At 33.3% G+C, this 17,527-nt stretch overlaps 1 protein-coding gene across 1 annotated transcript; it reads left to right on the forward strand.

Annotated features, from left to right (window-relative positions):
• The first annotated feature begins 8,984 nt into the window (after positions 1 to 8,984).
• Positions 8,985 to 17,451, forward strand: LOC147069441 (epithelial serine protease-like). The gene is made up of 6 exons (XM_085950802.1): positions 8,985 to 9,015; positions 11,393 to 11,546; positions 13,027 to 13,190; positions 14,752 to 14,850; positions 15,841 to 15,986; positions 17,207 to 17,451. The coding sequence occupies exons 1-6, from the start codon at positions 8,985 to 8,987 to the stop codon at positions 17,378 to 17,380; spliced, it is 768 nt and encodes a 255-aa protein (XP_085806928.1). The 3' UTR covers positions 17,381 to 17,451.
• The last annotated feature ends 76 nt before the right edge of the window (positions 17,452 to 17,527 follow it).

Consider the following 17,527-nt stretch of genomic DNA (forward strand, 5'->3'; position numbering starts at 1 on the left):
TTGGTACATATCCGTCGAAACATACTTGAAAAAGCTAGAAGTGCTAGAAAAAGTTGTGTAAGGGAATTCGGATGTTTAAAAACAGGCACTACGTTACTGAACATTACACCACTGGTAATTACTAATATGAATATCAGCATGTTTGGACTTACCTTAGTTTACATATCACGTACAGTGTTGTTATCAGCTGTGAAATTTATTAAGATCATTTATATTGATAAATGATAAATAGTAACAAACCAGTTCAAACACCTCATTATATTTTTAAAAACAGATAACGAAATTATTCACTTTCTCAATGTTATTGAGACGACATGACATACAATAAATTTCTCTTGACTTACAATAATATTATACTGAATGAACAGTGCAAGGTTACACGTAATGTTAAGCTTCAATACGAATTAATTTTATTAAAAGTAAAATATGTACTATGTACCAGTGGCGACCGGTGAGTTATTTTACTGGGAGTTCACTTTTTTCACCTTTTGACTGCCGTAAAAAGCCATTTGCCTTCATCAAAACTTCACCAAAAAATCAAAAAAAAAACTATTGGTTTTTTTAATTTAGTACATTTAAAAGAAATAATAAATAACTCACTATTTATTATTTGTTGTACCTCTAAAAACAGTTTTTCTTGAAAAAAAATGGATTTTAAACTTTAACACAAACTATTTTGTTTTGATCGAATTATTAGTAGTACCGAAATATCTCATATCTAGCAGTGACCGGGATTTATTGTTCATTTGTATGAGAAATCCATTCTTCTGTTTTTCATCGACACAAATTTTTCAATTACGCGTTTGTTGAAGTCAGGAATCTCTTGTATCATTCTTTTTTCGATACTGAGCATACATAATGCGTTCAATCTTGATTGCGCGATGGTGTTTCTACTAAAACACTTGATCCGTTTGAGTGTAAAAAAACATCTTTCGCTTTCCACTGATGTCATCGGAATAGTAAAAATTAAATTTAATAGTAAAACCGTTTCCGTAAATGTGTCAATGAGATTTTTTTCGATTAAAATGTTTTATAATGCTGAGGCGCCATCAGCATTATAAAAATTATCCAAGCTGTAAATAACAGACAATTCATTTTTGAGTTTATTTTTATCTCAAAAGTCAGACGTATTACAGAGCTAGTTTGAAGAGATATCATAATTGATAAACATTGTGAATTTAGTTATCAAACTGAAAAAAAACTTGAAGTTTATTTTTAAATTGTACTTCGCCTAAATTTGAGAAATGTTGTCAACATGTGCAGAAATTTAAATGCGTACTGTGAAAAGAATTTATTTTTATAATAATATTGAATAAAAATTGTCATACAATAATTGTACGTGTGATACGGTGTGTATTGTTTTAAAACTGATGAATCTGCGTTCGGGCCGAGAGCGACTTGAACTGTCGCTCCCGAGCACGTAGAAAAAATATTTACGTATTGCTGTTCCACGCGCCAGACGACGCTCTTTCTCATTGCAAAGAAATCGAAATTAGATTACTGGGCGCTTTGGTCGAGCGATGGCGAATATCGCTCACATCAACATATAATATTATTATTTAAAATAGCCGGTTAAAAACACATATTAGAATTTGTTTTTGTATATGAATTAATGACTACGGTAATAGATCAGAACACTTTTAATTAATCAAATATAAATTAAATACTCATTTAAAAAAAGTCTTTTCGCATAAATTGAGTGGGTGGGTGTGCACCGCTCCAACGCTCTCAAGGGAGAATCGCCACTGCTATGTACAGATCAGATTAATAAGATAGAAATTCAAAAGCCAGTTGCTATAGACCAGTGATGCACAAACCGCAGCCTGTGGGCTTCATGCGGTTTTCTTTTTTCAAAGTAACCAAATTTTTCAATGAATATGGCAAAATTCTAATTTCCTATATACTAAGTTCTATTGCACAAATACATATGTATGTAATGCAGAGTGGAGAGTGATTGGAGTAGCTGATATGTAACTATTACATTAAAAATAATTACAAGATAAAAATAACTTTTTATATACAACGTTTTTAAATTTTCTGTTCAATTATTATGCTCAATATGCTCAAACTTGTACTTGATATGAAGTAAATAAAAAACAAACAAATATAGAATACTGAAATGTCATTTTGATTTTCATAGTAACGCACGTATATATTAATAATTTAGTTGCTAGGACCACCCACTTAGCAACCAATAATAGTGGATTGGATTACGGATTTCTTCTGAAATAACTTTTCATACAAAACAGAATTAACTGAAAATGAATTCAATTATACTTAAAGATGGCTAAAAGTATTAAAAGAATGCATTGGCATCGTGTTCTGATATATTCTAAAAGTTTCAAATGTCTAGCTAGTTGGGAAGTTAGTTAAAAATCGATTGCAAGATTTGTACTGGATAAACAACCACCAGACAAATAAGAATACGAGCTAATAAAAACGTTGTAATAACAAAACGTATGTCTCATCTACTGTCCAACAAGAGGATCTAGGCAATAACCGGAAGTTGCTGGAGTCAAAGTGCGATTAACTAAATAGGAGGGGCTTGTTAGTTCACAGTTTTAACACGTGGACAACTAGTCGATAACCGGAAGTCGTTGCAGTAGAAGTGCGGTTAAAAGTAGGAGGGGCTTAATAGTTCACAGTTTTAACACGTTGGCAAGAAGATTTTGTTCGACAGTAGTATACATCATTATTTTTCAACATTTTTACCCACTGCGGCCCGTGAAAAATTAGAATATAGATAAATTGGCTCTCCTTTCAAATAGGTTGTGTACGACTGCGGCATAGACCAAGACTTAGATGACAGTTTTATCTGTGACTTAATAAGAAATACAAAGCTCCCTGAATGTCTACAAATATTATGAATATTAAATGCGCATTACATTTACGTGACAAACTTTAATGCATATTATGATACAGACCAAAATATTGAAAATAGCATATTCTTTAACACATGTTTAAGTTTATCCTATATTACTCTGCACTCGAGAATCGTACCTCCTTACAACCACACTCAATATTTATATTAAATTTATATACCTAATATGATATTTACATTTTGGACTCACTCCGAAAACGAGCCAGAGCCTGTGTTTGGCAGCCAAATAAACATATTTAGTCGCAAATTCATAAAATAAGTTTCATGGTGTGGGTAAATATTATCAGCTTTAAGACCTATACCAATTGCCTCCTTAGAATGTAGCTGTCCAATTTCGAGAAGGCAGATTATGCTTGCTATCGTACATCAGGTTCAAAGAGAGCTGTTATGGGATATACCACTCTGCAAAGTAAAATCATCATCAATCGGACCCGGCATGTTACCTCAAATACTCGGACTCGGAATCTCGACTTATTGATTCCTGCTCTCCAATAATTGTAAGCATATACCACAATGGTCGAGCGGCTTAAGCGTCGGCCTATAACGTTGTCAGTGCCAGGTTCGAATCCTGAGTCTGACAAATATTGTTTTTCAATTTGTGTTTGAGTCAGAGTATGGACCTAATAGGTTGAGCAAGTGACTAACATCCATTTCTTGTGAAAACAAAAAAAATACAAACCACCACTCTGTGGAGGAACATATTATGTTCTTACTAGGATCGGACATGGTCAAAAAAAAAAATGTTGTAATAATTGTAGATACTGTTATGTAGTTGTCTGTCAGATTTTGTATGATTACTGAATTCACCCAACACCACATCATGATATTAAACTGACGTCCCATTCCACGTGTCCAGAAACTTGGACGTATGCAGTTCACCATATCACACTTCACCGCGAAATATTGTATGGGAAAAATATGGCAATATATTAAAGACCGTCCATCTCTTTGGGTCGTATAGTACCTACCACAGAAAAGAAAATAAATAGAACTCTAATCTGCTATCCTGCAAACGGTTCAAAGTGAAGCAGGATTTTAGAAGTGTGAGTAAATGTGTGGACGCACAAAAAATGACCTTCGCAGGACGCACAGAGCCGCATTAATGATGACTACTTTTCATTAGAAAGATTTAATACGAAACATATTTTAAATACTTACATATTACTATTATTATTGTTTTAACGCATTTTTTAAATTAACAGACATACTTATTAATTTCACACACAATTAGTTAGGAATATACTTTCTAGAAATTGAAAAAAGGATATTAATTGGATTTTGTAGAAAGTATATTTATATGAAATGAATGAACATAAATAACACATTGTACAGAATAATTATGAAAAATATTAAATATAATTATAAAAATCCCATTCAACTTATACGTCACATAATATATAAGGTTAAGTAATAACAAGATAAGTACAGCAATATTTACATACAACAGGTAATTCTAAATAGGTATAACATTAATCGCATTTATAAAAATATATTAACAGAAAGTATACATTTTTGTCTTATACCTAACTTACTGTCATCCATCAAATACACATTTTATTAATGGTGTGGGTTGAAAAAATCAATCTAATAAACAAAAATGATGGGACCCATGTAGGGCTTCCAATCATTATTAACCTGAGAAAAATTACTTACTATCCGGTTCGCGGTTAGGTTGCTTATTTACAATATATTTTTATACAAACAAAATTATTTACGGGCAAGACAAGACGTGTACCTACTCAATTTAGGGGATTAAGCAAAAAACCCAAAGCAGTTGTCGATATTCCACAGATTTGCCGTGGGATATCTGAGCCACGCATAATCCTTAAAGACCGCCGCGCTATTATTTATTCTATGGAATTTGACTAACACTATATCAATAACAATAAAAGTAAGCCATTTAAAGGGTAAGTAAGTAATAAAGTAATTTAGGCAGGCGATTTTTTTATTTGAGCGTAAGACTGAGTTGTTGATTATTTGTTACGACGCGACTTTTATGGAAAAGCTTTCACACGCTATTTTCGCTGTTTGTCTCTTTAGTTGTTCATATACCTACTAATAATTTTACCCGGTTTTCGGTTAGTTTACATATCCGCGGTTACCCAGTTAGCAGGTTTCAGTGAAAACAGGGTTGAAAGCTCTAGATCTATTTACACGCTATTCATTTTTCGTATACAAATATGAAAAACGACGGTACGGGCATAAATAAGAAAATATTATACACGATTTATTCAATCGAGATGGGTATCCAAAACAATGTACCTATTTGGAATGATAAAAAGATCATGGCTATGTCAAATTGCCAATGGAGATTAGGTATGTCGACGTAGTTTTAAAATTTGGAATAATACAGCTAGCCATGTGTTTGTTTTTTTTTAATTCATAATCGGCGGCTCTCGTGGTGCAGTGCGTAAGGCACTGGCCTTCCATCCCTGATGATGAGTTCCAAGTCCAAGTCGTACGCCGTACTTGGTCCCGTGGAAATCTGTTATGCCAAAAGTCAATAGTATAATAACATTAATTATTCACAAAATATTTGAAATCGTTAAACTTTGTAATATGTAAATAGTGTGTTTATCTCTTCATTTTATGATTAAAATGAATATTGACAGTAAATAAATGCACATTTACATATGTATATTGCATATTCAACTGTATAAATCATTATGATAAACGAAAACATTTATAATTGATTATAATGAATATTATCTAATATTCCCTGTCTGAAATGCGGCCCTGTTATTCAAACAAAACACACGTATTATATGCATACAATGGTGTGCGTCCCACTTTCCAAATACAAGTAATATTGTTTGTGCGTACGTCAAATACCATGCGTAAAATAAATTTTAATACATGTTAAGATATTGACATATATATTCAAAATTAAAATATGCTTTCTTGTGAAATGTAGTTGTGCTATTTGTTTTATTTTTCATATTTGTATCGCTACTACAACCTTTTACTGAACATATTGCTATTTTCAATTTTAAATGAACATAAAACCGACAGCACTGAGAGCTGTTGTCAGGCCGACGCACAAGTTTAGAGTGACGTTTTCTGAACACGCAGTTTAGGTTTACCTTACTCGAGATCGGTTGCTTGCGTAGCCTTACCGGTTGGGTATTTCAGTTCCCATTATTTCTGAGTTCCCTGATACCTACTGACATAAAATTCATGTGTAAATAAAACACGGTTATGGTCGATTTACACTTTACAGGAAGCCAGCAGCAAAGAAATTTTTGAAAATAGTCGATATACTTGATTATTTGTTAGGTTAGGTTAGGTTTTAATTTTTGAATTCATGAATTTTCAAATCAGCTATAAAAATTCAATTAATGTTCATATTTTTTCCGACCATGTCCGATTTTAATAGAATCATCATATGGGCCTCCACAGAGTAGAGGTTTGTATTAACAGATTTTGTTTTTTACGAGAAATGGATGTCAGCCACTTGCTCAACCTATTAGGTCCATACCCTGACTCGCACACAAATTGACACAATATGTATACTTGCCAGACAGAGGATTAAAACCTGAGACCCACGGCGTGATAGTCCAACGCTTAAGCCGTGCGAATCTAATAAAATCGGAGACCGTATAGCATAACGGACATCTATTTCTGATAAGAAAGCTCACGGTGAACTGTGTCACGATGAAATGTTTTATGGACATTTTACATGTAACCTCCATTTCATGTCATATCAATGGGTACCCAAGAGAGATAGTTTCTTTCAATTTACAGATAATAGTTTTATTCGAATTATAAATTAACTCAATTCGACCTACAACTGACCACAACCATTGTGAAAAATTTTGGTGCCTCTGGTAATTTGCACTCTGTGAGTCGGTTCAGGAATGCACTGACATTTAAAAAAAAGTTCAATGAATTCCAAAATCATTGTCATTCAAGATCAATTGGATTTATATCTAGATTATATTATTGATTGTTGATAACATCTTCAAATTATCCTGTCTTATGTAAAGATACCAAATTTACATGTGTTATTTACATTAACGTCTGATAACATTGGCGTAGGTTCACTGACACTCTCAAATAAATTATAAAATGAACTTAGCTACTTTTTTATTAGACATTTTGAAGGGTAAATTATGAATAATTATTCAGGTGCTGAGGGCTAAATCAGAACAAGTCACTTAGTGACATAATTGCAAAATATTCATCTTCTTCGACCATATCCGTCCCTTATCTGGATCATATAGAATGTTCCTAGCCAAAAGGGCATTAGTGACAAATCACTACTATTCTGGAGAGCAAGAAGAGTGAAAAATTGTCATGCTAATGAAAACAACTTCGTTTCTTTACAACGTCTTTCTTAGTATTGGAGTTTTTTTCTTTTATGATAGAATAATATCATTTTGGAGTGTGTAGTGTTAATTTAATTATTTAATTGCAATTACAATTTTTAAATCACTTAATTCCTTTTGGCTGTCCAAGATAAAATACAAAGTTCATAAAGAATATACCGAATTGTTTTTTTTTTCCATTACCGTTATGTTTTATTTGTTTATTTTATACAATGCAACGTTACTTGTAGCTAATTTAATCAATAATGCTTACATTTCAGATATTTAGGCTATATCTCTATAGAAAGAACATCTTTATGTATGTGTAACCACGTCCGATCCTAATAAGATCATAACAGCTTCCACAGAGTAGAGGTTTGTATTAACAGATTTTTGTTTTTATGAGAAATAGATGTTAGCCACCTGTTCTACCCATTGGGTTAGGTTAGGTTAAGTTACTATACTCTGACTTTGACACAGATTGAAAAGCAATTTGTGTATTTGCCAAACCAAGATTTGAGCTTGGGACCCATGATATTATAAGCCGATGTGAAAGCCGTTCGCCCAGCGCAGGGCAGCTCGTCGTACAACCAGTACTGATTAATGTGTGCACATTTTTACGTGTTATTTTTATCACCGTGTGTGGACTGCGTCAACTACTTGTCAGCATAATATGCTTAGCCATGGTGAATAAAATATCAATATTATTTTCATAGCAATTGCGTATAATTTGAATCTTTCAACTTGACTTGTTATCCTTTTGATAAACATAATGAAATTTTAATAATTGTTTGGTAGTCTCGTTGTAGAGGAACAAGACCGCTTTAGGGGTGACAGGTGTAGAGGTGAAAGTCGGATTGGAGATTGCTCAGATGAATGGAGGAGCGAGAATTTATTGCTGAGTAAATGGTATACAGTTGGCACAAAAGTAAATGATACAGGAGTTACGTTAGCAGTCCGAGGCTCAGTGTAAGTGATGCTTGAGTCCCAGGCACGGTGAAAGAATGCTTCAGAGGGAAATGTGACGAGAGAGTGCGCTGGTCTGAGGCTCTTTGGAAAGGTTGCTGTGCGATCTGATACTGAGATTACGGTACTGATTGAGCTAAAGATATTGAACTAAAGCCCCTTCAACTATGACGCTATTTATGTACATGAATATTCGATAAGTTGCGACAGTTATTGTATCAATAACCATGCTCTTGCTTTTTCGTACAAGGTGGTTGGGAGGGTTAGTTGCATTGATATGTGGCTAATTATGTTCCTCCATTTATATCTTTAATTTTCTTTACGGCCAGAATTAAACATTTTATGTAGTGCTCTTGTGTTGTTCTGTTGCTATTCGTAGTTATTCGTGAACCTTTTGGAGGTCAATTTCATGGTTATGCTGTCTACACAGAGTCCTGAGAGTCCATCGCTCCCTTTCTAGTATAGGGCAGTCGTTGATGACATGCCACACCGTTTGCGATGTGTAGCCGTCACATGAACAACAGTCATCGTCTCTCAATTTAAATCTTTTTAGATAGGCTCGCACCGCTCCGTGGCCAGTTAGTATCTGTGTGAGCTCATGTGATTTTTTTATGTTCCTGTCAAGAGTGATGGCACAGTTTATAAAGAGTCATTGTTGATGTAATTGGCAATTGGGAAATCTGCTGCCCACTGCATTTTGCAACTTCGAGGCGTTTTGATGACCAAGCCCAAGGTAGTCAAACCCCATCTGTAGAATAATATGCTGATTGTAGATGCGACGATTTGCGATAGTTAAATGACTTACTGATTCTTACGTTGTTGAAACAACGATGACAAGGCTCGAGGCCGTCGGCCGCTACAGTTGGTTATGAAAATAATAATAAACGGTCATTTAAAAACAATACCTCATTTACAGATTATAGAAAAACATTATATATAATTTACAATCACATATTTTATGTTAAAGTCAATTTTTTCACTTCGATCGCCAGTTGACTTGTATTCATTTAATCATCAGCATCTCAATAATAATTGATAAGAAACAAGACACGTTAATAATCCAAAACTGACCCCTACAATATTATATCTTTTGGTAAAATTTGACATTACAATAATTATAAAAAGATTAAAATTTAAAGGATGCATTGACCTAATTTTACAGATAGCATGTTATTAATCTTTAATATTTTTTTGTATATAAACGAGGAACAGTTATTATTTTAATTATAACAAAATCAACATGAAGATCATCTTATTTTGTTTATTGGGAAGCTTTGCACTCTCGCAGGTAAAGAAATATCATTATTTTAAATCACAAATGCCTTGAATCTAATTGTATACCTACGAAAAAAATATAATTAACTGTACTTAAAAATACTTGAAAATTTTAATATTTATCGGCCAAGTTGGAAATAAAACCTGTCACTTCTAAACAAAGAGGATGTCTTATGAATCCACTCTATTATAATTGATAGTATTTTATTACAACATTTTTATTAGCTCGTATTCTTATTTGTCCGGTGGTTGTTTATCCAGTACAAATCTTGCAATCAATTTTTAACTAACTTCCCGACTAGCTAGACATTTGAAACTTTTAGAATATATCAGAACACAATGCCAATACATTCTTTTAATACTTTTAGCCATCTTTAAGTAGAATTGAATTCATTTTCAGTTAATTCTGTTTTGTATGAAAAGTTATTTCGGAAGAAATCCATAATCCAATCTAAAGTGGGTGGTCCTATCAACTAAATTATTAATATATACGTACGTTACTATGGAAATCAAAATGACATTTAAGTATTCTATATTTGAGTGGGACAAATGACACCTCCCACTAAATTCATATTTTAATTGATTATGGTAATGCAAGTGATGCTCTTTTCAAAAAATCCACCAAAAGTATCAAAAACGGTAGTTTTCATAGAGATTTTTGAGTTTAAAGTTGGTATGTTATTTGAAATCGTTTGTGAGTCTCCTGTAAAATTTTGTAAATGGCTTATGTCCCACTTTGATACTAAGCTACTCATTTGTTTGTTTGTTTGTTTTTTATTTACTTCATATCAAGTACAAGTTTGAACACATTGAGGATAACAACTGAACAGGAAACTTAAAAACGTTGTATATAAAAAGTTCTTTTTATCTTGTAATTATTTATCTTTAGAGCCTGGGGAGAGGACTATTTATGTCGAAACTTAAAAGTCTACCTCCACCCATCGCCATTGTTATTTATGATAAGATTGTATTTCTAATTTACTTAACTATCTATTTTCGTCTGTCTTTACCTTGTATTCCACTGGCTTTCATAACATATTATTTTAGTATTAGTTATATAAAATTATGGCAAACTGCATACGTACAATTTTCCAAACATGACAGTTTTCAAAAGATGCTGTCTATTACAGGGTAAAATTTACTACAAATGAATCCGCAGCACAAAACATTTACAGATAATTTAATTATTAGCCTAATAATTATTTATTACTCCTATGTTTTTTAAATAGGTTTTCCTCTACGTCCTTGCTTCTACCCAACTCTATTAAACAAATCTATCCATACCGACAAATTTTACTAATACAACCTGATTGTATTTTGATTTACCGATACTTTAACTATTATAATTTCAGGCTGTACCTGCTCGACGAGGCGGAGTGAGGTTTTTAGAAGATGTTTACAGAGGAAATAATTGTAAATATAATCATTTATATAAATTCTTTAATGAATACATTGATTTCATACAAGAGCATTATTGTAAACGTTGTTATGTTAAAACAGAGAATAAAGTCATAGGTAGAGGAAGAACATATTCTTCTGGCATTACGGGCACGATGAAACACTTTGCAATGGTGTTAGTGTCATTTGAAAGTAACAATACTAACACTAAATGACTGCCACAAGAATATGACACCATTCTACATCAGAAATCTGTGGTTTCAGCATTTTTTCAAAATGTTATTTTATCAATACTTGCATTATATTTTCAATTTCAACACAATTTAATTATGCAAAAAATGTAGTTGGTAAATTTTTTATTGAAGTTTGTTATTGACCAGTAAGTAATTTTAGAGAAATTTTGCAATATTTTACGTTCTGTATTTGCCATAAAACGTTCATTTTATGATGGTTTAATATATTATTATGTCAAGAGGTTTTCTTTCCGACACAATAATTAATACTCGTACATACAAGTCATACTTAATACAGCTGAATATTAATATTTCACAATATATATTTCTAGTTAACCGTATCATTGGTGGAAGTGTTGCGAACAAGGCTCAATTCCCTCATCAGGTAAACCTGGAGATAGAGTCAATGGGCGGATTCCGTCAGAGATGCGGCGGGATTCTCATCAGTCAAAGATGGGTCCTCACAGCTGCACATTGCGTGAATGGGTATGATTGCCTTCACTTTCATTATTTCTTTATCAAAAAAGTGTAATTATTACTATGTTATAAATTGGTTCATCTATTAAACAATCACAGTAAATATCATATAGCAGTGACGAACAGTGGAGGAAGGCTGTGAAGATCCGACATAAATAATGCACACTAAACTTTATCCATAGATAATAATATGTACTTTATCAGGCATACTTATTTATTTTAATTGAACTAAGAATACAAATTGCAGATGGTGTTGGTTAGTTTTTAACATTCAATTAAAACTTGCCTAAACCAAATCATCGATCGCCGAGTGCCTTCAGCGTCGGCCTATAATGTCATGGGTCCCAGTTTCGAATCCTGGGTCTGCAAATACATTTTATTTTTCAATTTGTGTTTGAGTTAGAAAATTGGCTAACATCCATTTCTCATTAAAACAAACCTCCACTCTGTAGAGGCCCATATGATCCTATTAGGATCAGACATGGTCAAAAGAAGAAGAGGAAACCAAATCATAATATATATTAGATAAAATAAATTCTTCTATCTACAAAATAATATCTCAAATTATGCCATTAAGGGGGGACATGCTCAGCGTAGGTTTAAAAAAACCGTTTAAAAAAAAAAACGGTTAGGTACATGTTCAAACACGCGCGTTAACATCATTTTACTCCCTACTTCAATTATAGTTTGTCAATTTATGGCTACGGCCGTATGCTGTAGCTTAACCACTGGGGAATGACAAAAGAAATGGCGTATTTCAAAAAAACACTACCTTATTCTTAGGTCAATAATTATTATAAAGCAATCATTATTCGTAAGATGTTTATCACACTTGAATGGTCAAAGACATAGCTTATAATTAGTACCTTTAGAATTATCTTCAAATGTGTTAATCTTGCCCATTTTTTGAATAATAAAATGCCTAATTCTTGTCAAATTTGGGATCACAGAGATTATCAATATAATGTTTTATCGTAAATATTTCACAATAATAATGTCGACATGAATTATACTAATGGTTTTATAAATGCGTTTAAAAAAATTAATAATTGTAAAAAATCTTAACACCACTGCACATGCATGTACTGAAATATTACTATATTCTTAAACATTAGAGCGAGAGGTTTAAAAGAATACTATTTTATGTAATAAAAATACTTTATGCAGTCATCAAATGTTTAAAATAAATATGAGGGATAATAAGGCTTCAAAATTATATAAATAGATTATCTACAACGTTTAAGGAATGTCCAGGATCATGCTTTTAAAATAGAATAAAAGCTCCATTTTGACCCACGCTGAGCACGTCCGCCCTTAAATCATATTAATATGTATATAATTTTGGATATTTTATAGATAGAAGAATATTTTTTATATATTATGGTTTGGTTTAGCAGTGTTTAATTTTCACAATACCTTTGGTAATTACTCCATGATGTTATGACCTATTTCATAGATATTATTGCAGTGAATATTTTTATGTGTATAGGAAAGAGTTGATCCATGTACGCCTCGGGTTACTGCACGATTTTGACTCACCGGAAGTAATCATAGTGACAACAAGTAAATTCTTCCCTCATCCAGATTATAATTCTTACAATCTCAACAACGATGTTGGACTCATTGACCTCGAAAAAGATGTCAGCCTTTCAGGTATGTCGATCAATTTAAGACTTAAGACAATTTAAGAATTTAAGAGTTTTCAACTAAATAAAAATGCAGAATTGTAGTATTAGTGATTGCTTATCTACTCATTGTGATGTATTATCTTTTTATACACCCTGTAAATTAACCAATAAATCATCGCTATAGGATTGATTTGAAAATATATCGGATTTTATCGAAATCGACCTATTAATGGAGAATGATTATTTTTTGTATCTAAATGGACCAGAACCATCCTTTTCTTAAAATGCTTTTTAATGAATACAGCATTCATATGCTGTAGAAACAACAATTTAAATACCTCCATGTATTTGAATATAGCATAATGAAATTTGTTTTTCGTCTCCTGAACATTTGACATTTGGTCTATTATACAAACCAATCCTGCAGCGACAAAATGTTATAGGAGTAGTGTGAAGTTCTCTTCTTATTAACCTGCTATGCAAAGTCACTTGTAGCTAATTTCATATCTGGACTAGCGGTCCTTTTTTGCTTCAATGTCATACATTCAGCTCCATCTCTATACTAGGAGGTTTTCAACATCTTTTCAACACAAATGAGCTCGACTGACTAAAAGGCGATTCTTACAAATGTTTGTCAAATACTGTAAGTGCCCACTTCAGTGTTCAGATATTCTATGGAATAGTGTATTCTGTATATCAATAGTTAGAATATATTGAAAATTTGTTAAAATGCATGTAGTTTTTGATAACAGCAGTTTGCTACAAATGATTCAGTAATGCAAAATTGCTCGCAGTTAATTAAGCCGTATATTTCAATTTCACTTTCATATTGATACCGGCCTTTCTCCGTCGAGGAGAATGGTGAAGGCCGTATCACTAGCAGGCCAGAAGCGGGGTGGAATGAGAGAAACGCACATGTATGCTGTTGAGGCTGGTGCTTATTATTTGTTTATACAGGGTATTGTCATTGGCAGTCGATTGGTAATTGGCGATTTGACGGCCGGCAAATGTGGTGTCGTGGCTGGGCTGCCGATGCTTGGCATCCGAGGCAAGAGTCAGTGCTTGCGGCTTGGCAATGCAGTCTTTTTGGCTAGAGAATTGGAGATGCTGGCTTGGCTTCGCGTCCGAGGCGAGCAGAAGCGATGCTAGCTGTCCGGTGTTCAATGCGAGAGAGAGATTTTTCGGTCGATGCTGTTCATTCGGCGTCAGGGGCAAGAGAGCGAGCTTTTCGCGCCCATCCAATTGTCAGATTGCCGGTGTCCTCGCGCTCTCTGTTTTACCGACGGATTCTAGTGGCGGCGCGAGCGGCCGTTTTCGGCAGACGGCGTCTGTGTTTTAGCGGGAGCGTGGACAAATTCGAATTTCGGATTTTTGAGGAGGCGGGCTCCGCTCGGCCGAGGGTTGCGAGAACCGCGAAGAGTGGACGTAGGCTGTGGTGGTTTGGGAAAGATGATGGTTCGGTCCGCCCTTTGAGGTGGTCTCCTGTGGGAGACCTTCATCCGGTATCAATATTATATTGACTTTATGCTCCGTATACATAAAGAAGGTTTTTTTCATTGTCTTTGATACCTATTTATACATTACAGAATCTGTGAAGCCCATCCGTCTTCCTACCAGGAGCCAAGCATCGGACACTTTTGCAGAAGTCAATGCTACAGTTAGCGGCTGGGGAGCTGTCACTAACAGTAAGCTCACCACAATTACTTACGTCATCTGTCCACTATTATTAACACAATATAATAAAACATTGTAACCTTTCGAACAGAGTTATAAACATACATATTAGAAAAATCCTTGAAAAAATCATCGACACATAAACTCTCATCGGACTACGATAGTTGTGGTCTTTAACCACATTTGATTCAAGATATTTTCAACGATTTTGCTAATAGATCATATCTGAGACTGTTTCTTATGTAGTTATATTCAAACTTATTGTGTATTATTTAGTCGTGAATACAAGATAACTTATTTTAAAATCATGACTTTTACAAAAATCTAAATACAGTGAAACTCCAATTTTAGGGTTTTGATGGAATCATACAAATTCGTTTGGAACATATTATGTGAACATACTCTTTCACCCTTTCTCTTGAACTGACAATGTTGTTCTTTGCTGAGACATTATTTGAACAGATGCAAACAAAATCAAAAATTGATACAAAATAACAAAAAAACTTATACAATCGGGTCGTGTAATCTTGCTCTTGGGCACTGCAGACATGTTTATTAATAGAAATTCATTTAAATGATTGCCATGCATTGTGTTTAATGTGTTCAAATAAATTTAATATTCTCTTAGATAGGTAAATTACTGGCAATAAAAACATAAAATAGGGAATCAAATTTACTAAAATGAAACAGGATTGGAGAAACTACACGCATAAACGAGGTCGGCCCCACGATGGCCAAGCAGTTAGGCATCGGGCTTGTAATGTCGTAGGTCCCGAGTTCGAATCTCGGTTCTTGCAAATTCACATGTAATTTTTCATTGTTTGTTTGGACCCAAAGTATAGACCTAATAGATTCAGCAAGTGGCTAATATCAATTTCTCGTAAAAAAACTAAAATCTGATAATATAACTTCCACTCTGTAGAGACCAACTGATGGTTCTACTCTATTGTAAACATCTCTATTGTCTGTATTGTAAATGTTTCTCCTATTTTATTTTCTAGCCGGCTCTGTGTCTGATACATTAAACTTCATCAAATTGAGGGTTATATCGAACAAGGAGTGTTTAGACTATTACGAGCCAGCTTTTGTGGCTGAGGCTAACCTTTGTGCTGTTGGTCTCAATGATATGTCGGAAGGCGTTTGTTTCGTGAGTATGATATTATAATAATTTAGAAGAATAATTTTATAATGATCTGTCCTTTTCCTATATTATGATAGTTTCTTTGTAACGGGGCATACCAAACCAGTTTTTTTCCAGTCTAACACTTTCTACTGATGGTAAACAACCAGATAAACAAATTAATTTTATATTCTTGTTGCTAATTAAAACACAATCACTACTGAACTTTGATTGCCACATTTAAATAACACGTTAATTATATCTGATGGCCAAGTACTCCAAACGCGCCAGTCGAGGTGTTAGCACTAAATGAGTTAAGGGCCCACATGTCCAACAAAGGTGAAAATGGAGATATTTATGGTATTTTCAAGGCATTAGCCTGAACATTCCTTAAACTTTGTAGATAATCAATTTATATAATTTTGATGCCTTCTTATCCTTTATATTTATTTTAAACATTTGATGACTGCATAAAGTATTTTTATTACATAAAATAGTATTCTTTTAAGCCTCTCGATCTAATGTTTTGGAATAATGTCATATTTAAGTACATCCATGTGCAGTGGTGTTAAGATTTTTTAGATTTATTAATTTTTAAACGCATTTATAAAACTCTCCATTTTGACCTACGTTGGGCATGTGGGCCGTTAATAGAATTGACTTCAATGATTGCCCTAAATTGAATTGTTATTAAACCAATTATTTAGGTACTATCTCACTTTGTAAAACTAATTTTCTATAAAGAAATCTATATCATATGTTATACAAAAACACCTAATTAGAAAAAAATATGACGTCAGGCGGGACACAAAACCGCACTCATTAGATTTGTGCCAATGTGCTTTACTAATTAATTCAGCCATCTGTGTCCTACCTAATTACGATGAAATTAACTTCCTACTTTTCTTGAATCTTATGAATTCTTCGTCGAAGCACTAAGCTTTTCTGTATTTAACGGTAGTTATATTATGTTATTTTGAATTATTGGTTAATCTAAAACATTCTCATTGATGACATGATCAGCCCTGGAAATTCTCATCATTTCTCATTCAATTCTCATCATAAGGTCATAAAGCCATATCTTGAAAGCTTCCAATCTTCTAACGGTATATTCCTTTAATGCCCAGGTTTAATAAGAAAGATTATGTAGCATACCAGGCCTCAATAAACTGGCTAACCATTATCACAATTCAAACGCTATTATGTTATCTAAATGATGGAAAATAACATTCCCTTTTTTTCTACAGGGTGACAGCGGAGGTCCAATGATTGTCACTGACAACGAACCAGCCACTCTCATAGGTGTTGTTAGTTTTGTCAGTTCCCTCGGATGTGATTCACCGTATCCATCAGGATTTGGAAGAGTAACTAGCTTCCTAGATTGGATCTCTAAAAACACAGGAATACAAATTCAACCATGATAATAATTATGATATTAAAGTAAAAAAAATATTTGTGTTATCACAAGTTTTTTCACGTGTAAATCATTTTATTAGCATAACAGTTTTATTGTTGTTAAGTTTTCTGTTACATTTTCTTCTTTTGTTTATAGTGATATCATATAAATA

This window comes from Rhyacophila brunnea, unplaced genomic scaffold, assembly GCF_057557595.1.
Source record: "Rhyacophila brunnea isolate RB1 unplaced genomic scaffold, BYU_Rbru_1.0 scaffold_23, whole genome shotgun sequence".
NCBI lineage: Eukaryota > Metazoa > Arthropoda > Insecta > Trichoptera > Rhyacophilidae > Rhyacophila > Rhyacophila brunnea.